This window comes from Drosophila ficusphila, unplaced genomic scaffold (genome assembly GCF_018152265.1).
Source record: "Drosophila ficusphila isolate 14025-0441.05 unplaced genomic scaffold, ASM1815226v1 contig_412, whole genome shotgun sequence".
Lineage (NCBI taxonomy): Eukaryota > Metazoa > Arthropoda > Insecta > Diptera > Drosophilidae > Drosophila > Drosophila ficusphila.
The window spans coordinates 6,216,114-6,240,891 of NW_025064326.1; the positions used below are offsets into that span (position 1 = coordinate 6,216,114).

General features: G+C 40.9%; 4 protein-coding genes across 5 annotated transcripts in view; all 4 read left to right on the top strand.

Moving 5' to 3' along the window:
- The first annotated feature begins 88 nt into the window (after positions 1 to 88).
- Positions 89 to 3,984, top strand: LOC108089870 (transmembrane 9 superfamily member 2). Its single transcript, XM_017188319.2, has 5 exons — positions 89 to 473; positions 1,352 to 1,546; positions 1,616 to 2,598; positions 2,669 to 2,828; positions 2,888 to 3,984. Exons 1-5 carry the CDS (start codon positions 336 to 338, stop codon positions 3,389 to 3,391), a joined length of 1,980 nt encoding a protein of 659 aa, XP_017043808.1. The 5' UTR covers positions 89 to 335; the 3' UTR covers positions 3,392 to 3,984.
- Positions 3,985 to 4,051: 67 nt separating this feature from the next.
- LOC108089997 (carcinine transporter) lies at positions 4,052 to 6,974 on the top strand. Its single transcript, XM_017188498.2, has 7 exons — positions 4,052 to 4,231; positions 4,290 to 4,514; positions 4,715 to 4,897; positions 5,037 to 5,295; positions 5,357 to 5,948; positions 6,002 to 6,400; positions 6,475 to 6,974. Exons 1-7 carry the CDS (start codon positions 4,139 to 4,141, stop codon positions 6,746 to 6,748), a joined length of 2,025 nt encoding a protein of 674 aa, XP_017043987.1. The 5' UTR covers positions 4,052 to 4,138; the 3' UTR covers positions 6,749 to 6,974.
- Positions 6,975 to 7,578: 604 nt separating this feature from the next.
- LOC108090000 lies at positions 7,579 to 9,349 on the top strand. 2 transcript variants are annotated; one of them, XM_017188504.2, is made up of 4 exons: positions 7,579 to 8,235; positions 8,300 to 8,430; positions 8,659 to 9,000; positions 9,062 to 9,349. In XM_017188504.2, the coding sequence occupies exons 1-4, from the start codon at positions 7,647 to 7,649 to the stop codon at positions 9,110 to 9,112; spliced, it is 1,113 nt and encodes a 370-aa protein (XP_017043993.1). In that variant the 5' UTR covers positions 7,579 to 7,646; the 3' UTR covers positions 9,113 to 9,349. The 2 variants fall into 2 exon arrangements, with proteins under 2 accessions (XP_017043993.1, XP_017043992.1); XM_017188503.2 differs by having other exon boundaries at positions 8,300 to 9,000.
- An 11,335-nt stretch (positions 9,350 to 20,684) lies between these two features.
- The window catches only part of LOC108089955 (probable nuclear hormone receptor HR38), a 29,748-nt gene continuing 25,654 nt past the window's right edge, over positions 20,685 to 24,778 (top strand). Inside the window, 1 exon segment of the mRNA XM_017188446.2 lies at positions 20,685 to 22,266. Coding sequence (XP_017043935.2) covers positions 21,810 to 22,266 — 457 coding nt within the window. The 5' untranslated portion in view covers positions 20,685 to 21,809.

Sequence of the window (24,778 nt, forward strand, 5' to 3'; positions counted from 1 at the left end):
AAAGTAAAATTCGTAATATTTTCTTGGTATTTTGTGGTGTTCAGCCCTGATTGAGTATTGCCACGATTTTATAAACTAGTTGGCAGCTCGCTTATCTGGACTAGGTGGCAACTCTGTCACTGCTGACGTTCGGCAAAAAAAGAGGAAACGTAGTAAAAACACTCCAGAAATTCGGAATATTTAGATTAATAATCCCCAAATACGTTTTCTGCGATTCCCGACGATCCGGAGAGTGAGGGAGTTTGTCGGTGACATCGCCACGTTGAAGATACAACCCAAGAAAAACGAGGGTGACCAACCTGCAACTCCTGGCGTTCGTTGGCCGTAAATTCAAGATGATCCTGCTCTCCGGACTTTTGCCACTGTTGGGCGTCGTCCTGCTGCAATTGGCGTCCCCAACAGAGGCTTTCTACCTTCCCGGCTTGGCGCCGGTTAATTTCTGCAAGAAAACCGATGTCTCGTCCACATGCAAGGTATGTGTAAATGTACATACTCATGTATGTATGTGTACATAAGTTAGTGGGTGTGTTTGCACTACGTCCGCAACAATTAGCAATGCCTTTGGATATGGTAGTGAAAAATAGTGATATGTTCCTCTAATGGTGGTCAGGAGCGGAAGCGCTGATAAGGCCAGTCACTAGCTCTAAGTTTTCCTATGCGGGGTCCATATCGCAACTTCTGCTGACGTTGGCTGCGTTGGCTAGACACGCTGCTACAAGAAAACTGGAAATTCTAATGTTGGCTCAGCTGGATCTAAAATGCAGGTTAAATTCTTGGGCTTAAAGTCTGTTCTTTTACCACTGACGTAGAACCAACCAAGACAAATTTACTTATTGAATTATTGCAAATAAGAATGATTTTGCCGGTGTATGACGCAAAATTGATAAGCATGAATAGTATCTTAGGCATTTTAATCACACTTGATAGTGATTATCCTAATCACTTTTGATATCAGATACCTTTACCTACCTAACATAAACTATAGAAGAATACCATCGATACTGTTTAATTGTAAAACATTTTTCCAGGAAGTCGATAAGGCTAAAAGTCATATCGTTTTATGCACCATTTAATTAACGTTCATTTGCTGATAACAATAAATTGAGGTGTTTCAATTTTAATTAATTTTAAACTATCAAAAAGAGTTTGAAGATAAGATGAATTTTATCGAAAACATAGGCAAGGTACGACTGCTAAAAAATATATATTGGTAATGACTGTTTTCTTTTACAAAATAGTACAACTATTTTGGTGTCTCTAAAAATAATATTGATAAGATAACAGGATAACCTAAATTTTCCAAGAATTACCAAACCAACCGATCAATCTGATTCCTGATTATCTATTCTAGTCGGAAATTCTACTGTATGTGAACCGCTTAAACACCGAAGAGTCCGAAATCCCCTATGAGTACCATCACTTTGACTTTTGCTTGGGCGAAGAGTCCAACTCTCCGGTGGAGAATCTGGGACAAGTGGTGTTCGGTGAGCGAATTCGTCCAGGACCCTATAAAATCCAATTCCTGGAGAATCAACAATGTGCGAAAGTAAGTTGCTGTTTATTCGTCTGTCCAATATAGGAATTTACCCACTTATCGTATTTCTTTTTTGTTTAGGCCTGTGTTAAGAACTACAAGGGTGACGATCCAGTTAGCAACCGCCGCATGATGGTCTTGAAGAAGGGAATCAGCTTAAACTACCAGCACCACTGGATTGTCGACAACATGCCGGTCACTTGGTGCTATCCGCTGGAGAATGGCAAGCAATACTGCGGAACTGGATTCCCCATGGGTTGCCTGGTTCGCAACGATGGCGAGGGATGTCCCATTAACTCTATCTACAACCAACCCATGCATTATTACCCCTTCAATCATGTGGACTTGGAGATCACGTATCACAGTGGACAATCGGAGGACTGGGGAATTCAATTTGGCAACAGCGGACGCATTATATCCGTTAAAGTTACTCCAAAATCGATTAAGCACTTGGATCCTGAAAACCTGAACTGCTTGAGCACCGAGCCTCTGGCAATCAGTGAGACATCCCTGAAGGCTGGAGAGCAGCTCAATATCGTGTACACCTATAGTGTGAAATTTGTGAAGAATGACGCCATCAAATGGTCTTCACGTTGGGATTACATTCTGGAATCCATGCCACACACAAACATCCAATGGTTCTCCATTCTCAACTCCCTGGTGATCGTTCTCTTCTTGAGTGGCATGGTGGCCATGATTATGCTGCGCACCCTGCACAAGGATATTGCCCGCTATAACCAGATGGACAGCGGCGAAGATGCCCAGGAGGAGTTTGGCTGGAAGCTGGTCCATGGCGATGTGTTCAGACCGCCACGCAAAGGCATGCTGCTGTCCGTTTTCCTGGGTTCTGGTGCTCAGGTGCTGGTGATGTCCATGATCACCTTGGCATTCGCCTGTTTGGGATTCCTCTCGCCCGCCAATCGGGGAGCTCTGATGACCTGCTCCATGGTCTTGTTTGTGTCGTTGGGCACGCCAGCTGGTTATGTGTCTGCGCGAATTTACAAGAGTTTCGGTGGCCTGAAGTGGAAGAGCAATGTTATTCTCACCTCGATCGTTTGCCCAGGGTGAGTTTTGATCTTAAATAATCCTCTTGAATTTAATTTTATCATACTAAATATTTTCATTTGTTTGCAGTGTGGTCTTCTCTTTGTTCTTCGTAATGAATCTGGTTCTGTGGGGCGAAAGTAGCTCGGGAGCTGTGCCATTTAGCACGTTGATTGCCCTACTTGCCTTGTGGTTTGGCGTCTCAGTGCCACTGACCTTTGTTGGCGCCTACTTCGGGTTCCGCAAGCGCGTGAGTTTATTAGTTACTAATGCAAGTTAAGTAAAATAAAATTGAACACCCATTTTCAGGCCCTGGAGCACCCGGTGCGCACCAACCAGATTCCCCGACAGATTCCCGACCAATCGATCTACACACAACCGATTCCCGGCATCGTTATGGGCGGCGTTTTGCCCTTCGGCTGTATTTTCATCCAGCTTTTCTTCATCTTGAGCTCTCTGTGGTCCAGCCAGATGTACTACATGTTCGGCTTCCTGTTCCTGGTCTTTGTCATCCTGGTGATCACGTGCTCGGAGACAACCATTCTGCTGTGCTACTTCCACTTGTGTGCAGAGGATTATCACTGGTGGTGGCGCTCCTTCTTGACGTCCGGTTTCACTGCTGTCTATCTGTTCATCTACTGCTGCCATTACTTTGTGACGAAGCTCTCGATCAAGGACAGTGCCTCGACGTTCCTGTATTTCGGCTACACGGCCATCATGGTATTCCTGTTCTTCTTGCTGACCGGCACCATCGGGTTCTTCGCGTGCTTCTGGTTCATACGCAAGATCTACAGCGTGGTCAAGGTGGATTAAGCAGCAAAAATTCAAGAATAAGGAGCTCGTGCGAATGTATTTTTGTATGTGTAGCCACAAATTTACACTTAAGCCTAATGTGTGTGTGATTTCTGCGCTGTGCGCCCGGCACAGACAGTTTTCTGTTTATTATAATTACGATTGATATGTGTACAATAACATATATTTGTATCAGGCAAGAACCGTGGAGTAACGAAGCGCGCAATAATCTTTAAGCAGTAAGCAGCTGATGAGTTGGAGGAGATAAAGTGATTCGAAGCATCTTTTGTATAGTTCACCGTTCTGTTAATCTTTAGGCGTAAAGTTTAGCAGTGTCCATTTCCCAGCTCTAGCAACGATTCCAAAAACGAAAATAAAAGGAAAAGAAAAGAAAAGAAACTAAAAGTCCCATTAAAAGTACTGAGCCGCAAAAACGAAGTACTTTAAAGCCTATTCTCTACTTGTAATATCAAAGCCTAACAACTGTAATTAGTGGCTCGTCTTAGCCGTAATTCGAGCAGGATTGAATTCACGTGTAATATTTTAAATACTTTAGTTTAAACTATTTAAATCTAACTTGCGACTAAAGAATAAACAAAACTATAAATTATGAACCCATTTTTGTTTTCTATCATCAGAACTAGATCTTTTTTTTCAACCCTAGCTAGAATGACAGTTGTCAGATACTTTCTATGGCTTCCGCTAGCTGGTGAAACCAGGCAGTGCGAATAAACATTTCCAGCCCAGAGTGTTTCTAGCGGCGCATCCATGTCAGATATTGTGGACAGCGATGGGGATGAATACGATGAACTTTCGGAGCTGCGACAACGCCAGAAACCCGAATCCCAGCCCTCAGTGGATGTGAGTAGCTTTGAGATTGAGTCCTTGATCTAAACTAGAACTTATCTGCTGTTTTTAGGAGGCCTTCGATTTGGACGACCTGCTGCCCACAATTGGCGAGTTTGGCAAGTACCAGAAGCTCTTGGTTTTTGGCATTTGCCTGCCCGCCTGCATTCCGTGTGGGTTTTGTGCCTTTAACCAGTTGTTTATGGCTGATACTCCGGATGACTATTGGTGCCGCATCCCGGAGCTGCTCGACCTGCCGTTGGACCAGAGAAAATCGCTGGCCATACCCAAGGAACTGGTGAGTAACTGCAGACGAATAGCAGCCATACGAGTGCAATCAAGTCAGCCCATTGATTGTGCGTCGTCTAAGGTGAAGGGTCGATACGAGGGTGGTTCGATGATTACTCATCGAGGGGGCAAGGGAAAATAAACAGATGTCTTATTGATTTTAGTTTACAACTCAAGGAATATCTCTATTTTAACAATGTTTCTTTTAAGGATAATGATGAACTGGTCTACAGCAAGTGTTATACCTACGGAGTCAATTGGACGGAAATACTTGAGTCTGGGGAAGATGTTGACTTGACCACCATGGAACCAAACAGCAGTTGGCCTTTGGTCAAGTGCAGCCAGGGATGGGAGTACAACACGACCAACGTTTGGTCCTCCATTGTGATCGATGTGCGCAGTCCCAGAACATAAAGCCTTCATATCCAACAAACATAAACCTTCATCTAGGAGAAGCTTGAATCATTTCCCAAGCATAAAGTACTCTCTTCCAAAATATTACTTAAACAGTAACTTAATACCCCGTATTTAGTTTGATTTAGTGTGCGATCAGGATATATATCCCACGATTGGCTTGGCTGCTCTTAATACTGGCGGTCCTGTGGGTGTTTATCTATTTGGATTACTGAATGATCGTGCTGGAAGAAGGCTTTCCTACTTCATTTGCTTGGCCACTTTGCTGGCTGGAAGTTTGGTAACCTCGCTCAGCAAGGATTTCTGGACTTGGGCAGGCAGTCGTGTCATTGTGGGATTAACCATTCCAGCTGTCTATCAGATACCCTTTATTATATGTGAGTTCCTCAATTACTTATTACCTTTTAGTTGCATTTATTATTTATTTTACATTTTCAGCTCTGGAACTGGTTGGTGAAAATTATCGTTCCTTTGTGACAGTAATGACCTGCACTTTCTACACTTCGGGCATAATGCTCCTGTCTGGAGTAACTTATCTGGAAAGAGATTGGGTTCGTCTCTCCTATATCACCTCCCTGCCATTTTACGCGTACTTTCTGTACATGTTCGTAATGCCGGAGTCACCGAGATGGCTTTTAATGCGCGGTCGTTTGGAGGAAGCTCTCAAGATTCTGGAGCGCATGGCCAAGGTGAACGGCAAACAATTTCCGGAGGCAGTGCATCTCAAGTTGGAGGCTCAAATTCGAAGGGATAAACTCAAGAAGCAGAAGAAAAAGATAGCCAATGTGGGGCTAATGGATCTCTGTCGTACTCCCAATATGCGTTTGAAGACCATATTGATCACTCTAAGTTGGTTTGCCAATGAGACGGTTTATCTGGGTCTCAGTTACTATGGCCCTTCGCTGGGCACCAATCAGTATGTTAGCTTCTTTTTGTCGGCCGTTGTGGAGTTGCCAAGTTACTTGTGCTGCTGGTATTTCATGGACACCTGGGGCAGAAGGTGGCCCTTGAGTTTGTCCATGATTTTGGGGTAAGTAAAATAGCTTTTATTATTTATAATTTATAAACTAATCTTTTATTTAGTGGCGTTGCTTGTGTGATAACCGTAATGCTTCCCGATGATGCCGTGGATGAGACTTTAGTTCTGTATTTGATATCCAAAGCTCTCCTTTCCGCGTCCTTTTTGATCATTTATCCCTTCGCCGGAGAACTATATCCCACACAAGTTCGTGGCATTGGCATTGGTGCTTCCAGTTATATAGGAGGATTGGGTCTCATTGTCATACCATTTGTGACCTACTTGGGTAAGGACAATCTCAAGCTGCCGTTGGTCATCATGGGCTTTGTTTCGATGCTGGGCGGGATGACTGGACTGCGATTGCCGGAGACACTGCATCATCGATTGCCGCAAACTATTGAGGAGGGCGAGGAGTTCGGCAAGAATTGGCAACTTAAGGATTGTTGTCGTTGTGCTCAGAAGCCGTGAGTCTAAAATAGAAACTTAATATTAATAATAATAAATAAAGAATTTTAAATATTTATTATTAACCCCTCAGTGATGTTTTATCCCAACCTGCATCGTACGAAAATCTGGATGTTCTGGCTGGCTCATCAACCAATGCTTCTGAGGTGGAACTGGAACTAAAAGACAGTCGAAGGGTAAGGGAGCCAACTCCTCGGATTGATGAGCGCACACCTCTGGATTCGACATCCGGTGGAAGTGTTCGACCAGTTCATCGACCTTCGATGAAGCGCTTGGTGCGCCAGATGAGCATCATGGATACCCAAAGGACCCATGATGGCACCATGCAATTGACACATTGGATTTAGGTTTTAAGACAGAAGATCAGTTTTGAATTAGTCATGTTAATATGCTAATATTTTTTGTTTTATTATAGGGAAATTATATACTCAAACATTTTGATTGAAATAACTATAACACTTAGTATATAGTTTTAAAAAATTAAAAAAGCGCAATCAAGCACAATGTAAGCAATTGCCATTGAGTGTGTATAATATGTAATGAAATAAATATGTTTATAACATACATAATAAATTATTGTTTTTATTAAACCTTTTTCCGCAATTAAAAAATGTTCCTTAATTTATTTTTACTTTGTGCAAATAGGTACTCCGATTCCCGCGTTATTAGCAACTTTGTTTTCCTTTTCCTTAATTGTAGGGCAATATTAGTATTTCTAAGTTGTTGACTTCAACAATAAACAATGCGAATTGAAAAAGGTAAACAAAAACCGAAACTTAATTCTGCAAACATATCCGGTAAAAATAAATAAATAAATAAGTATGTGTAGCATTTGGCGACTTCTCAATCACAGCAATTGATTTATGCATTTATTCAGGCAATTATGCAATTAATTGTTGTCAAACAAAAAGAAAACTTGTTTATACGGTGAATAATAGAGGAATGCGCAAAATTGCCCGCAGCTGTCGGCCGCAAACTATTGGCGGTCACTGTCAATCGTAGGAAGTTCCTGGACCCATGGGAATTATTTTATACAGTACTCCAATTGGGTAAGAAATATATGAACTAGAGGAAATCATTTGAAACCAAAACATGGTATCTTAATAAATTTTTAAATATATAATTTGCAAACACAAATAAATCTCTTATGTTTGAATCTAAAAATTAGACTAAAAATGTCTCCCATCAAAAAAATGTCAAAAATGTATTAAACAAAATTTCCGTACAAGTAAAACAAGTTACAATATGCCGAAACAAAAAACGCAATCGAGATTGGTGAAGACTGCTGCTCCTGTTCGCGTCCTTCGTCCTGTGAATCCTCGTAAATCAGCTACTCCACCGACTCCTTCGTACAGGACGTGCATTATGGACATGCCGGAGGACATCATCCGATTGCTTTATGATCATCTGCCTTTATTGGCGGATAAAGTTATGCTCGCCTGTGTGGAACCGAAATTTAGATCGGTTTTTGAAGGTTGGTCTAAAAATCGACGCATTATCCTGGAAATGGAAAGCCTGGAGACGATGCCACTACCTCAACTGATCAGATTCTTCAAGGTTGCGGGACCTTTTATTAAAGTCCTTCAAGTTGACTGCGCTTCCTTCCAAAAGGAATCACTTCTTGTGGAGTTCGTATCGGAATTCTGTCCGGGATTGGAGGAGATCAACTACAGCAATGCCACCGATGAGTTTCACTATCGCACAATCATGTCCAAAATGACGCACCTGAAAAAGGTGACTATTGATTGTTTGGACGCAGAGGATGTGCTAAATTTTGATTTGCAATCAAATCAGGAACTGGAATCTTTTGAGTTGGTCAATGGATGCTATACAGGTAATTGTAAAGTTCTTACAAATAATAAATATATTTTAATATTTATTTTATGTTTCTCTAAAAGGCAAAAATCTCTGCGGCTTTCCCAATCTCAAAAACTTGGTACTTCGGGACTGCCTTTTATGGAACTCTGGAGAATTTGGAATACCCCTGAAGTCTTTGATAACATTGGACCTTGATGACTGCTGTTTCGAGGTAATGAACCAAACCCTATATCAAAAGATAGCCGACAGTTGTACGGAGTTAGTGGAGCTTCACTTTTCCGGTTGCGATACCAATTTCGAGGTGATCGCCCATTTGCCAAAACTTGAACGATGCACTTTAAAAACCTGGATGACCTCCAATGAACTGAACATTGGGTTTCTCACCGTTCTGGCCGAGAATCACGGCAAGAATCTGACCCATCTCCATTTATCCGGACAGTTTCAGATCACCAATGAGCATGCGAGGTGCCTGGGTCAATTGAGTAGCCTCAAGGATCTGCGGTTTAGCCACAACGATGTCCTGGAGGATGATCACTTTAAGTTCTTCAACGATCTCAGTCAGCTGGAAAAATTTGGTCTTACTTGGTGCGGTCGCGTAATGGACATCGGAATGATGAGGATGGTGCGAAAGTGCCTGCTGTTGAGAGTTATCGATCTAAGCGATTGCGAGGAAATCACCGATGAGTTTGTGATCAACGCCATTGGATTTTGCTCCAAGGGACCGGGTCGGAAGTTGGAAATCAATGTGAAGAGAACTAAGATCAGGCAGGATATCCTAACGGTGAGTTGAAAATGAGAAAAGATATTTGCAGAGTATGTTCTTATAATATTATATTTTTTAGAATTCGGATTATCTGGATCCTTCAAATCACGTTAAAGTTAATTTTACTTAACGGAAGGTTTTCGAACGGAAAGAACTACAATTCAAACAAATAGGTGATTATTTAATAGTACCTCTATTATTTTTAGGGTAACTTTGTTAAGCAGTTTGGAAGCTGTTTAGCAAAAATGGAATATTGCTCCTTTTTGAAAGAACGTGAAATAAAAAAGATTGTAAAAATATAAAAAAGCTGCAGGAAACAAATTTCATTAAATTAAAATCCTAAAAACTTTTTAAACAGTTTAAGAAATTTTCCATGATTATTTATTTAAAACACATAAGGAAGAGTTTCAGAGGCTTCTGTGTGGGAGTGCTTTCAATTGAATTCCTTTCCAAAAGAGGATGCCCTTGGAGCCCAGAAATTTTAGACAATGGGATCCTCACTGGACTGAGTCATGGGTAAGTCAGCCATAAGGAAGTGGACGCTGGACGATCAATATTTATGATCATGCTCACAATGCTCCATTAGCACGCCGATAATTGCGGACAAGCGTGTGTGTCGCTGCACTTTGGGCCTTTGGCTGTAATAACAAATGGAAACAGGCCCGCCAAACGGTGAACAAACAAACCAACAAAAAAAAAAACCGAAATCAAACAATACGATATTCGATACAGTTCTGAATCCGCGATTCAATTCGATTCGAACGATCGATCGCTGGCAATAAATTTCGCAGTCAATTGCTGCTCTATTGGAACTGAACTTTGTTGCTTGTGGCCGATGATGTCTGTGTTAGCAGCAGGAAGCTGGCGACCCGTTCCAATCAGCGACCAGTTGCTTACACTTGGGAAATACAGATTACATTAACTTATTTTCTGAATTAAAACAAAAAGATTTGATTAGCACCAAGCTAAAACAAATTGTAGAAGCTTGAAAAACAGTTTTTGTTCACAGACAATTAACAAAAGAAGAAAATCGTTTCAGAAAAATAACTATTGGTTCTTAAAGTTTTTTATAGATTTGTTCCTTGGTTTATTAAAATAACTCCATCCCTTTTTATCGCAGTGCAGATCATAGATCGAACTCACCTGTGGCCAGTCCAATGGTTAGTCATCGATACGTTTTGTTTTGTGTTTCAGACTGACCTCGAGTGGCTCCTTAAATGGCTGTCGGCTGCAATCGCTTTGACTCTCCAATCTCGGGGGGGCTAAGAAGGGGATTCTAAGGGGATTCTAGGGGGTCAGAGGCACCCCGACAAATGCCTTGACATGTTCAGGTGTCTGCCATGCTCAACTAGCTGACTAATTAGCGTACTTTAACTAGACCAACTCGTTGACATTTGGCCATAAATCGGCAAGGCATCTTCTGCTCATCGGGAGGAGAGTTCGCATGAGTAGAGTAAATTAAGCAGGGATTTTCGTTGTACCTTCCCCCTTCGCTTTTTTTTTTTCTTAGGTTTTTTTTTTAAGATACTATACTCTAAGCGTGTCCAATCACGCCTGTGAATTATTTAAAAATCTCTGCTGGGCTGTCTTATTTCATAAGAGAGACAAGCCTTAAAATTGTTACCCTGATGCCATAGAAATTCGTGTTGTCGTTGTCGTTCGATGATGTTGTTGCTGCTGTTTTTATTGTTGTTGTTGTTTTGGGGGCCTTGCGATTATGGGAAATGGCTTTTGCTATCGCTTAGCACACCTCTCGACGGATGAACTTTTGCTATCGCCTAACGCCTGGGAAGAACCCCAAAAGGGGCGGAATCTGCTGATTTTCGTTTAAATGGAGTTTGCCGAAGTAAAAGGTTTTTTTCCTGGGAACAATAAACTAAATATGTTAGCTTAATAATACAGGTTTTTGTTTTATTTTAAAAGAAACGTAAAAGAGACACAGAATGAGGCATCCAGAGCTTGTACTTTAAGAAAATTCACTCGGATTTCAGGATAGTGGAATAATGACCCGCAGCAGGAACTCCAGAACCCATAACTTTAATTTTTCAAAGTGGCATACCTCTAAACGTTTGTAATTGCGTCCTAAAACAAACTGCATTCAAAATTTTCAATTTCTAGGGGGTCGAAATTTTGACCCCTATTCATGTCAGATTTTTTCTAGTTTCCTATGAAATGCATATAGGTGACCCCAAGCAGGACAACCAGAACCCATAACTTCGACAATTTTTGTCCGATTTCAACAAACTGCTTTCAAAATTTTTAGTCTCCAGGTGGTCGAAATTTTGACCCCTGTTCATGTCAGATTTGTCCAAGTTTCCCATAAAATCCGGAGAGGTGACCCCAAGCTGGGCAACCAGAACCCAAAACTTCGACAGTTTGTTTTCGATTTCAAAGTGGCATTCCTCTACTTATTTGCAATTGTAATTTTTAACGAACTTCACTTTAAATTTTAATTTTGGTCAGTCAGGTTTCATAGATTTTTTACCACCCGTTGGACTGCTGAAGTGTGAAGCCAACCAGTGAAGCCCGTTAAAAGTTTACCAATTAGTCTCCCCTCTGGTGGCTTTCAAGCAATCTTAACATGTTAACAAATCTCTTAATTTCTATTGTTTTTGTGAAACATTTATTACCCTCCTTGAAATAAAATTTTATGAGACACCCACAGTCATGCGGAGAACGACCCACTTTGTTTTGGATCCGCAAATTATTTTGCGGCACGCCACATGCTGCAACACCAGCAACAGCCACAAAAAAAAACCAACCAAGACTTGCCAACATTAATTTAATATTGAAATTACAATATTTTCGTTTTTCTTTTTGTTTTTTTGGGCAGATCCGAATTCATTTGATTCTACGGAGATGTTTTCATGCACGATTCGGGGACTTGTGGATCATGTTTCAAGCAATGTTGCTGATGATGATGATGATGATGCAAAAGTTAATTTGCGAGTGCACACTCCTTGTTCTTTGGCTCCTCGGCAGATGCAGATGAACTTTTTGGGCAGAAGCGAGTGATTGGCACATTAGCAACAAATTGTTAGTACATCTTATTTAAGCCGTTTAATTAATTTCGCGCATTCTGACTACCCGAAAAATTCGACGAAAAATACAATAAAACAAATCAAAGGGAGTTGTTGGTTTCAAGCGTGCTAACTTGCAAATGCTCTACCAATAAGTTCAAATTAGAAATAAAGTTTAACTAATTAAGCAATTCTGCACAAAAAATAATAATCGTTAATGATGTTTAACTACATTTTAAATACAACAAAGAAATGTGCGAAAATATATTTTGGTATTTATTTATTTAATTTATTTAAATTAGCTTTGGACTGGCAAACTTTATGTAGGGGTATGTCCCGCATCAAAATTCGAAGGAACAGAAGACCAAATTGCGGGAAAACAATCAGCCAAGCACGAAGCAAGTAAGTAAGCCCGACTTTGAGCATCTCTGGGCCAACATCTCTGGCCAATTGCCGGTCGAAGACGTGCCTAGGCTTGTCAAGGTGCCCCGACTTCGTCTGGCTCTCTGGCTCTATGGCAATTCCCCGGATCGGATCTCCTCCTCCATCTTATGGCAATGGGTAAATAGTATGGAGTATAGAGTATGTTGTGGGCACACATAGAAGCCACCTTCAATTTGACAAAAGCCGCTGGCAGACAACGCGATTGCATGTTGCCTTTCAATTGCGGCTGACCAAGTTCTCAGTCCTGTTCTGCACTATCAATTGATACAAATCTATGCAATTTTCGAATATAGAGACATAAAACATGGCCAACTATTGCCACACTGAATGTCAATAAATAATACAGTGGAGCCTCTCTACTGGCTGAGTACATATAAATATAACTAAATACATATAGACAGAACATATCGGCTTGCCTTAGCTTGAGACAGGTCGAGGTCACCTTTGAGCGCCGCAGGTGAGAAAATGGCCAACCGCCGTTGAGAGAGACCAAAAGATGCCACTTTGTTACCTACGAACATGCAACTGGTTGCCTGCCACTGCCGCAGACGAAGACACTGAGAAAAACAGAAGGATGTGAACATATGTAGAACAAAGTAAACATTTTATAAGATTTTTAGTGAATTTATGTTAGCCAAAATTTGATTTTATACAACTAAGATCTTTTCACAAGGTAAGCTTATAAGTGTTTTTAAATTGTGATGTATATCCATTTTTGATTTCAGTGTACCATCAGAGTCTTCCACTTTATAATAGACAATTAGAGTTGTCTGCAGTTGTAATTGGATATACACTTAGAATGTTTATGGTTTAAAGTATTGAAAAGGATTAATGCACATTTTCAACTTTATCTTATGATTGATTTGTTTAGATATATTTTATTTATTTCAATCGTTCCAAAGAATATGAGCATTTATTTATAATAATTTATAATGTTTTCATACCTTATTTAAATGCAAATTTCTGTTAGTGCCGCGACATCTTCTTCCATCTTAGGAGCTGGCAATTGGAGCTGCCTGTGGTTCTGTCTAGAACATCGTGTGCTCTTTATCACTGACAGATTGTACTGGCCATTTAATTTATGGCGATTTTCACATGCTGTACTCGGTGGAACACGGCTAAAATGCGCTGGTGGAGCGAAAAAAAAAGAAACTGTGACGGTATCGAATTGCCGCCGGCTGACGGGGCATTCGAGTTATTCAATCCATTCGGCTGGGCAACCTTTAGAACATCATCCATCTGCATAAATCAATTGTTGACTGCGGCTTACAAATGAGCCGAGGCGGATATCTGCTCCTATTGGGGTGCAAACAACTTCCCTAATGCCATTGCATGTCGACCGATTCAATGTCAGGTGAACCAAGATGGGGGTCTTCAGACATCTCATTAATCAGTTTCGAACACGGTTATTTAATTTGGTTTCACTTCTGATTTAAAACTTTTAGGAAATCTCTCGTTTATAAAGAATAATTCTTAAGCTCTTGATGGGTATACCTTTTTATAGTAAATTCTTTTGTTTAATTCTTTTAAAGAATTATTCTACAGTGGTCAAATTTATAGTATTCATGTGAAACAATAATATTTCTTTAACAATTTTTGATGCATATACCTTTATATAGTAATTCTATTGTTTAATTCAACTGAAGAATTATTCTGCACTGGAGGAATTTATAGTATTCATGTGAAACAACAATTTTTCTTCCAGCTGTTATTGTTTATCCTTTAATTTTCCCCTACTGCGTAGCTAAATTTTCTTTAATTTATACTTTACCTTTGTACTTGTTCCATTTTAAAAATATTCCATTGTTATTTTCAGCCATTTTCCCACTCAACTTAGCATGCAATTTATGTCACGCTGCATTTTTATGGTCACAGTGAAAGCTATTTTTACTGGGCGACAGGAAAATTGTGCAAAAAAACGAAGGAAGGGAGTGCAGCACGTGTCGTTATCCTTTGGCTATTTCCGGGGCACTTTCGCTGCAACGGAGCGAAAAACCGTGACGTCATGAGTGGGAGGTGCTCCGCAACGAAAATAGACCACCCCGTGAAGGACAAGTGACGTCAGACGAGAGCGAGACAACTAGCTGAGCAACAAGGACGTCATCGCGGAAACGAGATGGCTGATAACGCGAAGGGGAAAGATGAGCAGCCGGCCGGTGTTTTTCCTCTGCCGCTCTGCCTACTCACCTGGCTATTTTCACCTGTCTGCGGAGCACCACCCCCAACATCCCCGCCCCCTGGTTTTCCACTCATTCATTCATGCCCGCCGTCGGCCGTCGGCTGTCGGCCGTCTCGCTCTGCTCCATTGCGCATGTCCTCCGACGGAAAAGTGATGACGTCTTTGTTTCAGACAATCGATTTTCCGTGCTCGCACTTTCCCATGTGACGTCATTAGATGCGTGCCATCAGCCAGCCGTCGTGTTCGCTGGTCTATAAATAATGAACGCCAATTAACGATGGAAATTGATAATCGACAAAGGCAATTGATGGACCACCGCATCAACCTGAAACCGAAACCGCAAGGATAATAGGATTTTCAGCTAATGGGATCCTTCCTGAGTGGTTCAACGTATCGGACTTTTAAAAGTAGTTACAAAAATGGTTTTATTAATTGCTTCTAAAATCTATGTATATTTTATAAATATATTTGTAGATTTTATGGTATGATAATAATGGATAGACAGTTTGTTTTAAAGTCATGTCTTCTGTTTTAATAGCATAGTTTTGAGAGTTTACCAAATGCTAAGTTGCAAAAATTAATCTTACATTTCTTTCCTTTTATTCATAATGAAATTATCTCTTACTTAAAAAATTATCTTTTGTAAAACTTCCTACAAAGTTTGGAATTATTAAGGAAAATAGACAGAACGTAATAAAATTAAGTTGGCAACGAAGCCCCAAATCACAGTCATCATCCATAATTCAGAGCAAAAAGGTTAGGCAAAGTAATTACAGGCCAGACGACAACCCAATCATTAGGAGTACCATCCTCCAAATCCCATCCCTGACCATGCTATTGATTTTACACGCATTATCCACTCAACCTAGCAATATATACGATATACGTGGAAAAAATATATACGAGCACGTTAACCGTCATATCTATAATTTTGGGCTTGTCCGGTGAGGTCAAAGACACACACAGCAAAACGCCGGTGCCACCTGACTCCCTCTAACTCACTGTGTTTGCGGTGCGACTGAGGTTGGTCCGACGTCATATATACATTTTTTATATATCCAGAGGGGCTGGAGCTGCGTAAGTTAATTCAATTCCAGTGATAACACGGCGGACCGAGATACCGGCGGAACATATTTAATGGGATACAAAAGCAGTGAAGAGGGAAAAGTGTACTGAAAAAAAGAACCTACATAAATTATTATATGTTATATAAATTATTATATTATATACAATAAATATGTAATCATAAGCGTTCTTATTATTAAGGTTAAAATATTTAGATTAAAACAACAAATACAAATTGTTTCTATTAAAACTGATTATATGATAGGCTTTGAATTCGCTTCAAGCCATTACACAATGTCTTGCCTTAAATTTTCATAAATGTTTAAGCAAAGTTTGAATTTATTTGAATATACAATTTGAAGAACTTACAGCTTACGATATATTTTTTTCAGTGTAAATACAGATAAGCACATGACAAACAAACTGCAGAAAGTGTTGCCTATTTAGGGGCGTGCGTGACGAAAATGCGAGTCAGTCAGTCGCCCCCTTGGCTTTGAAGGGGGGAAACCTGAAAGGAGGACCTGTGGGCTTCCAGCCATGGACGTGACGCGGTCAAGACGCAACGGAAGCAGACCATAAAATCAATGCCGCACTTCCGTTCATCCCCAAGTTCCTTCCCCTTTGGAAAAGCCGCATGGCGTGTCGATTGCTGCGTGGGGAATTTAATTCCAAGACAGCGGGACAGCTGAGCTCAGCGAGGGGGGAGGTGAGTGGGTGGCTCAGTTCGAGTTCTCAAGGTCGTCGCTGTCAGGAATAATGGGATAAGTTTTGCGGTTGCCCTGGGAAATGGCTTACTGTTAAAGTCTTGAAGCTTAAGGAGATTTAGTTGTTGTATTCTCACTTCTTTAAAAGATTTATTTACAAGAAACTGTTTAACTTTTTATTTATATATACAATTTTATGTTTTATTTATTGAGTATTCATAATAAACCTTTTTATGGCTGACCCAAAAATGCCTCTCTTTATTAAGCCATATTTCAACATGAACTCAATCATATTTATCCAAGCCTTTGCCACAATAATTTACCTGTGAGCCCGTAAATCATCTCCCTAACCATCGACTTACCCCACTTATAACCGCAAATGTGCATTGCCCCATTGCAGTGGTCGTTTTTTTTGGCAAAAAGATTAACCCAGGCCAACTGGGCGTATACTTGATGATATTATGACATGTTCGCCTTTTAAGCCCCCGACAAAAATGTTATTTAGCCGCAAAATAGCACAAAATTGCCAGGGCAAAGAAAGAAAAAAAAACAACGAACGAAAAGGAATACACCTATATATTTATGTGAAGTTACAAATATTAATAGTTAATCGAAGGCAGAAAAAAAAAAACATAATGACAATAATTCGCCACAAAATGCACCTGCAGGCTAAGCAGTCAGCGGAGTTTTGGGTTTCGTTTTCTATTTGGTATTATTTTTGGGGTTTCAGTTTAGCCAGAGGAAGTCACAAAATTTTTTGGGCAAGGCAAAAAGTGGGCATCGAAAGTGAAGTTTATAAAAAAGGGTTGGCGAATCCCAAAATGCAATTTATGCAAATGAGCCGAGAGGCGCCGTTGCAAATGCGGCAGCAATAGATGAAGAAGAAAACAAAAAAAAAAAAAAAAAAAAAAAAAACAAAAAAACAATGCAAAGTGCCGCATGCTAATTGAAATTTACAGGGGGGCTGGGGTAGTTGGTTTCATTTTTTTTTTGTTGCTGGCAAAATCAAAGCCTAAATAGCAATCAAAAAGAGCAAAAATTCCTTAAATTAAACTCACGAACTGGCGGCGCAACGATGCGAAAATGATACATGCATTAAGGCCCAGCCAGCCAAGTTGACTTGGCCAAAACGAAGCGAATTTGGCTCGGCACATTTAGAATATCATCGCAGTGCAACTACGACCACAACAATAAATAATAGACAAAAGGCAGAGAGACAAAAGCAAGGAGTGCCGCCGATTCCGAAGTCGACTTCGACTTCGACGTCCACGGAGACGGAGACTGCGACTTTGGCTTGGTATGTCATGCTTAATACAGCCAATAAAACCGCCAACAACAACAAAAACAGCAATTGAAAACGCTTTGGAAGCAACCCAATAGCAGCAACAACAACAATAGAAACAACAACATCTGCGATAGGAGCAACAACAACAAGGAGACTCCAACGCTAAGCTGTTTGCATGCACTTTTTGGGGCCACCAGCGGGTCAGCCAACAGCAGCAGCAGCACCACTGGCACCACCATCCACCGTCCGCGACCACCACCTCCACCTCCACCACCGAAGGAACAACAGTAGAAACACCACTAACAACAGCAAGAAAGGCAGCCCATACAGTGGGTTATAATATATTTTTATTAAGGGAAGTGCTAATAGGAAACTGAATTATGTATAACTAAATATACATCAAGAAAAGAACTAGAAATCAAAAAATATTAATACTGAATTTTAAAAGAATTTTATTAGTAGCAAAGTAAAATCTTGTATTAAATAAAGATTGGGATTTATAAAGATGTATCGAGAATTCTATTGCATATAAGATTTAATGATATAATAAAATATGTTAATAAATTTATATTAACCTAACTTTTTAAATAATGTAATATTAAACAGTAAAGTAACCATATTAAATGTGATTCCCAAATCAAAGTATGTTCTTCCAGTTTCTGATTTCTGTTTGGACTCCTTTGATCTTTTTCTCTAATCGAAAAGAATCAATTTGATTAAGCCCCCGAATCACTTGCCATTTCATTACACAACCCAACCTCACATCTTATTTTAGTTAATAAACCCTTCTAACCTTAGGGCAGGATTATTTTGCACCCACAACCGATTAACCGAATGCCACTGTACCACATGCACATGGTGCCTGCCACAGACCAGTTCCACTTGCGTCGCTCCCAAATCCAACTAATATATATGTACATGGGAAGCCACACCACAGAGCAGCGCAGCTATACCACACCGATCTGAACCGATCCCCCGGAGCCACTACGTATATCCACCAAGAGCCGGACCCAGAGACCCGGCCAAAAGCATTATGGGAAAAAATCTAGCCAAAACGAAAGGAAGAGCCACTGCGCCCAAAACTCAAGTCGGTGCCTCGCAGTCGCTATCTCAGTCGCTGCCTCAGTCGACGTCGCTGCTGCAGTTGGCAGAGCCAGCAGCGATCTCACGTTTTCGTCTGGGCCTTCCAATTGGAGAGCTCGGTGTGGACCAAGATCGCGGCGGGGCTCGTACGCTAACAACAGTTAGAAAACGTGGCTTTGGAACCTGTCTAAAAATAGCCACTACGAATGCAACCAAACACACACGACCGACCCCGAAGAAAAGCCGAATGAAAACGAAATCTGAAGACACCGCCTGAAAGACGAGCCTACAACGGATCGCCGAAGATTTCGATTCGGGTTCCGAACGACCCAGACTCTCACTCTCTGTGCAGTCGACGCTGGCAGCGCAGTCGGCGTCGTGTCTTCGGGTTTTATTTGTACTTTTTTTTTTTAGTTTTTTTTAGTATTTGCCGATCTTGGGAGAGAAGATCTCAACTGGCTTTGCATTATTGTTATTATTTTCCCCCTTCGTTCGTTGTTGTTGTTGTTTATGAGCTGCAAACGCCGGTGTCAATGGTAAAGTGCATTAATATTCGCGCTTTTGGATCGTGTTATTGGTATATTGCCTAAATGATTTGTGGTGCAACTTATTTATGTTTGCTGTTTGGGGAAAGAGTGATCTGGTTTATGAAGTGGCAGGATGATATTTTCCCAACTGTCGGAGGGAAATTGGCCTGAGATTTTGTGTGAAATCGATTTGGTAGGGCTTAAGTTAAAGAGGCGAAAATTAAAGAGGCCAAGCGAGAAATACATTATTTAAGTTGCAAAAGAAAATAATTTCAGTTTCTCATGCCACAGATCCATATTTTATAATTAAATATAACAATTTAAATCTAAGTCCTAAACAATCCTTTACAATTGAGTTTAAGAAGTTTGTTATTCTTTTAGAAAAACCACATCTTACCGCCCACAGTTTTAAACGTGGGACTCAGACGAATAAACATATTTCTAGAAATCTGGCTTCTTTTCCCAAGAATTTGCCTTTCTTTCACCCACACAGAAAAACAAAGGAATCCTGTTCCTTGTAATAATGATACGCACAGAAATGCCCACACAAAATTAGCTACACAAGAAAAACATTTTGTATCAATTTAGCTTTGAATTAAGCTAGTGCTTAATATTAATTATTGTTCCTAAATAAATTTGTTCTATTACAAAATAGATGTATTTATAACACTAGATGTTGAAAGAATAAGTATTTATAAGTATAAGTATTTAATAAAAAAGGATTTTAAATGCAAACAGAATATTTCCAGTATTGTGTATCCTTAAATCAATTAGTTTGCTTCCTGTGTATATTAACTGAAAGGAAATGGAAGTTATGACAGCGGGAGAGGAGCGGATGCCCGGTGGGCGGTTGGAAAACAGCTTGAAAAAAGGGGCGGTGGGAGGTCGGAAAAAGCAGAGCAGGTGAAAAGGCAAGAACAGGCATCAATCTCGGTCTGTGCGCAAAAGAGATGGCCAGTGTCGGTTTTATGACGCACATAATTTCCGTTTCCGAACTGTCCCACTGCACTGCATTCGGAAAAGCGGAAAGCGCTAATCGAGGAGGATAGGGAGAGAGGGAGGGGGGTGGGGATTTTCCGACGCAGGCGCTCTACCGACGACGTCATCGATTTTCCTCGCACGAGCTGCGCTCAGTTGTTGGCCGCAAATGACGTAATAGCCGGGCCGCAAAGGTAGGTCGTGTCCCGCTCGCTAAAACCCCACCTCACCCCCCTTCTTTCCATCCCCCTCGCACACTCACTCTCCCTCTCGCTCGCTCGCAAGCACACGAGACGCCCGAGAGCGCGCTGCGAACGCCAGCTGAGGCAGCGCTGCCCGCGCGGCAGCTGCGCGACGCTTTGAATATAGTCGCGTGTAACCGTAAAGATAAGTTCAGTCGCGTCACAGACGCCGCATTGTTAACAACTTTAACCAAACAGCCACCGCTCACGGAAAATCCAACACTCAAACAAAACACAAACCTAACAAATCAAGGCGAGTTCGGAGATTCTAAATTTCCGAATTTCAAATCATCCAAAACCGAAACATAAAACATAAATCTCTAAACAAATCGCGTTCAGTATTAAAGAAAAAGCATTGTTGTGAGTGCTCAAGAGTTAAACAATTGCAACAAGTTGTTGTTCTCTATTCGATTCGTTCTATGCGGAAACGGAAGCCGGTCGACAACGCTGCGTATGTGTAATATTTTTGCCAAACGGTTGACAACACGGCGAATGTGCATTAAATTATACTTCGCCTTCTTGAGAGAACTATTCGTTTAGTTTGGTGGACAACGCTGCGTATGAGTGTTATAGTTAAATGTACGCCAATTTCGAGTTACTTTTGAGAGAGACCCATAGATATTTTTGAAATCGAAAGTTTTGCTAAAATTTTTTTAAAAAACGCATTAGCACGTGCTGAAGAACAATAATAATCATCTTTTGCATGAGGCTCGGTCGCGTGTGTGTATCTGTGTGTAAAGTGTAAGCAACGTCCTTGTGCCTCCTACTACAACAAAATCCAAACATACACCTATACGGGTATGCATATATAGATATAGATATAGCGAACCAAGTTATATACTATAGCGTGCGTAAGTCGTTACGTCGCTTACGTCGTCACTTGGCCACTGCGCAAACGCCGGAAAAAAAAGGCGAGCGAACGAGCAAGCGAGGGAAAAAGGCAAGTTCAAGTCTAAGGACACACAACAACAACGGACAGCTGTGGCAAGGACGAGGAAAATGAAGCCCGATTATAACTATTGCAATCAGAGTTACTGCGCGAGAAAGGAGCGGATCATTGCGATAGCCAACTGAATTGAGGGATAAATCGCCAAAACAATCTGACCGCCGTGCTGGATCACCAGCGCCGTTCAGGGCGCCAAACAGGTGCCTATATAGAAACTATATCTAATCTGTGTTGTCCTGAGTGTGTTCGTTCTATGTTTTGTCTGTGTCTGTTTGTGTGTGCTTGTGTGTGTGCATTTGTGTCTTTGTCATCATCATCATTTTTGGGTTCTTTAACGAGGAATCGTGATCTATAATGCGCGATCGCCTCGCCTCGCTGATTGTGGTGAAGCAAGAGGGCGGCAGCAATACGAGCATCAGCCATCATCATCATATTGGCCACCATCATCAGGCATCGGCCATCAAGTGTGAGGCTTCGCTGTACGAGAGCGGTTTGTTTCAGGAGATCAACAATAACTCCTGCTACCGACAAAATCTAAATACTCCAGCACAACAACAACAACAACAAGAGCAACATCAGCATATATCGCACAACCAAGAACAACACAACGCACAGCAACAACACACACACCAGCAACACCTTTTGCCGCCGCCATTGCCGCCCTTGATTTATCCCTGCCGCAATCTATTTCCCGACGGTTGCGATATCAATCACCTGACCTGCTGCAGTTCCTCCAACTCGACCAACTCCACCTCCACCTCCGCCGTCGATTCACCCAACAACCGACACTTTTTTGCCAATGGAAGCACGTGTATGTATTTTTTGGTTTTTCTTTTTGGTGACGGTTGTTGTTTCTTTTACCCCCTCCCCACCCATTTCTTGATTTTTAACGGCACTTTGGTGTTTCCTTCTAATTCGCTAATCGCATACGCGGCGTATATGCAATATGCTTCGCCCATTGCCAAATCGCTTAGGAAGCGCCTGCATTCGGCTAACTGTTTGCTCAATCCGCTTCGGGAGGCAGGTCGAAAACCTCTGCAAGAAGTATGCATATCCAGCAAAAAAAAAGGGGGCGTGGCCGCGGGTTTAGTTGGACAACGCACAATGACGACATAAATTTGCATGAAAAGTACCCGAAGTACACCATAAAAATGGTGAAAATAGTAAACAAATAATAAAAGATATGAGTGCAGCAACAGTTGCTGCCAAGATAATAGTATGGTGTTGTTTAAATTATTACTTTTAAATTGCAAAATGTGCCAGGCTCTGTCCTCTAAACAGAAATATACAAATATTTTGTGCAGACATGCATAGCAGTTTAAAAATATATGTAGAATGCATGAAATGCTGGAAAATAGTTTGTTTGTTTTTGTAATGAAGACTTACAGTGTTTTTAAACTATCAATTAAGAAAGCATTTAATGATAAATTGGTATTGTTTGTGAATTAAATTAAAATCTTTTTGCTTTCCTGAAGTGTAAAAACCGCTTATATCAATAACTACCTTACTGACCTTACTGGTCTGTATGCAGATATACAATATTTTTTTTTGTGAGGGCTTGTGTATGGATTTTCTTTTGCGGCGCGTCCCAGTTGCGTTGTTGTTATTGGTTATTGGTGTCGTACACATGTTTACCAGCGTCAGCAAAGCGTCGCAGTGGCAGCAGACGGCAGCGGACGCAGCCTGACGCAAAATGATTTATAAGCTGCATAATAAACACACTGTGGCGAACACACACAAGTGCAGAGGGGGTTCGAAATCCACGCGAGATACTCGCCCATAGAAACCCACTATTAAACGCCGAGGGATGGCCAATGCATTTTTATTAATAACCAGCGAGAACCGAATAAAAACATCATCGATTGCAGCACAAACATTGCCAGGAAGATGGATGGGCAGTAGTTAGGTTTTCTCTCTTTATTTTTTTTTCTATTTTGTGGGGGTGTTTCAGGGGCGCCAGGTGAAAAGGGGGCGAATGTAATAGAGGGGGGAGGTGTATTTATTGAGCCCACTTAATCGCCGGCGGTGTGGAGCTGCCATGGCTTGAAAGGCTTTGCCAATTCATTTGCTGTGGCCAAAATCGGTTAGCGACTTGTTAGCCACTTCTTAAGCGTTTGTACTTTGCGGCTTACTTAGCGCTTATTAAGTGTTTCCCAGCATTTAGCTTTTTAACACGTTGTGGTTGCATTTTTTTCTCGTTTTATTGAAGTGGCACATTACCTTCACCTTAGATGAACTTATTATATGGGTTTTTAAATGCATTTACTAAAGTGGGATTTTATTACTTCGCTGCACAGCTTATAATTGAATTTGGAACGAAACGAGAACTTAGACATAAATTATCAGTCTGAAATTAAAAGTAAATATTGGCAGCATGTTTACTATTTTTTTATTTTGTTCTTTTTAATTGTTGTTCTGATATTTTGGTTTAAAATAAAAGGGTTGCCAATCGATTGCTTAGTTTAAAATGTAATAGAAATGCTCTTAAATTCAGTTCACTTTTGGCGGTGGCAAAACAAACATCTCTATTTATAAGTTGGCTATATATTACCATAACGGCGATGGGCGCCAAAAGTGCCCGACAGCGGATGACAAACCAAAGCAACCAAAGCAAAAAAAAAATCGAGGAAGAACATATGACCAGGTGAGGTGCATCCATAGCTAGTATATAAGCCATGACGCCAGTGAGGCCATGAAATCGGCCAGTTTAACGGATTACATGGCACACAATTTTCACAGTACGGGTATTTTCCCGAGGCACGAGTGCTGAAAACGTCATCAAAGGCAGCAAAAAAACAAAAAAAAAAACAAGGGGAAAAAGGAAAATAGATGACGAAATCGTTTTTATGCGATGGCAGAGATTGCACTCGCTCTTTGCGTCAGAGTGCATCGCTATATATATCATAATTAGTTCGGAATTATTTATATTACATTATTTTTATGGCTGGCCACGTGCTGATGACGTCGACTCTTGGGATGAGTTGGCTAAATGCCTATAATATAATCACAAGTCAGCGGTTTTTTCTTCTCATACGAGTATTTACATTTCGGTTCCCCTTTTTTTCTTCTTGTTTTTATTTCGTATTCATGGTAGGGCGTGTGAAAATATTGTTTCTTTCACTCGTTTCACCTACGATTTGGCTTGATTGCTCATACGCCCCGTTCAACATGGCAACATCTCCTGGGCGTAGCCAATTGCATTTCAACATGGCCCAAAGCGACTGTATAAAAGGTTCGCCTTAGCCACATACTCGCATCACACATATAAAGTTGTTCAATGCACTTCCCCGACCAAAGATCATGATAATCTCGGCTTCCCTCGC

Coding starts and splice junctions, on each gene's coding strand:
- LOC108089870 (XM_017188319.2), top strand. CDS start 336: ATGATCCTGCTCTCCGGACTTTTGCCACTGTTGGGCGTCGTCCTGCTG. Junction 1,547..1,615: donor AGAATCAACAATGTGCGAAA/GTAAGTTGCTGT, acceptor TTTTTTGTTTAG/GCCTGTGTTAAGAACTACAA. Junction 2,829..2,887: donor ACTTCGGGTTCCGCAAGCGC/GTGAGTTTATTA, acceptor ACCCATTTTCAG/GCCCTGGAGCACCCGGTGCG.
- LOC108089997 (XM_017188498.2), top strand. CDS start 4,139: ATGTCAGATATTGTGGACAGCGATGGGGATGAATACGATGAACTTTCG. Junction 4,898..5,036: donor GGTCCTCCATTGTGATCGAT/GTGCGCAGTCCC, acceptor CCCCGTATTTAG/TTTGATTTAGTGTGCGATCA. Junction 6,401..6,474: donor TGTCGTTGTGCTCAGAAGCC/GTGAGTCTAAAA, acceptor TTAACCCCTCAG/TGATGTTTTATCCCAACCTG.
- LOC108090000 (XM_017188503.2), top strand. CDS start 7,647: ATGCCGAAACAAAAAACGCAATCGAGATTGGTGAAGACTGCTGCTCCT. Junction 8,236..8,299: donor GGTCAATGGATGCTATACAG/GTAATTGTAAAG, acceptor TTTCTCTAAAAG/GCAAAAATCTCTGCGGCTTT. Junction 9,001..9,061: donor TCAGGCAGGATATCCTAACG/GTGAGTTGAAAA, acceptor TATATTTTTTAG/AATTCGGATTATCTGGATCC.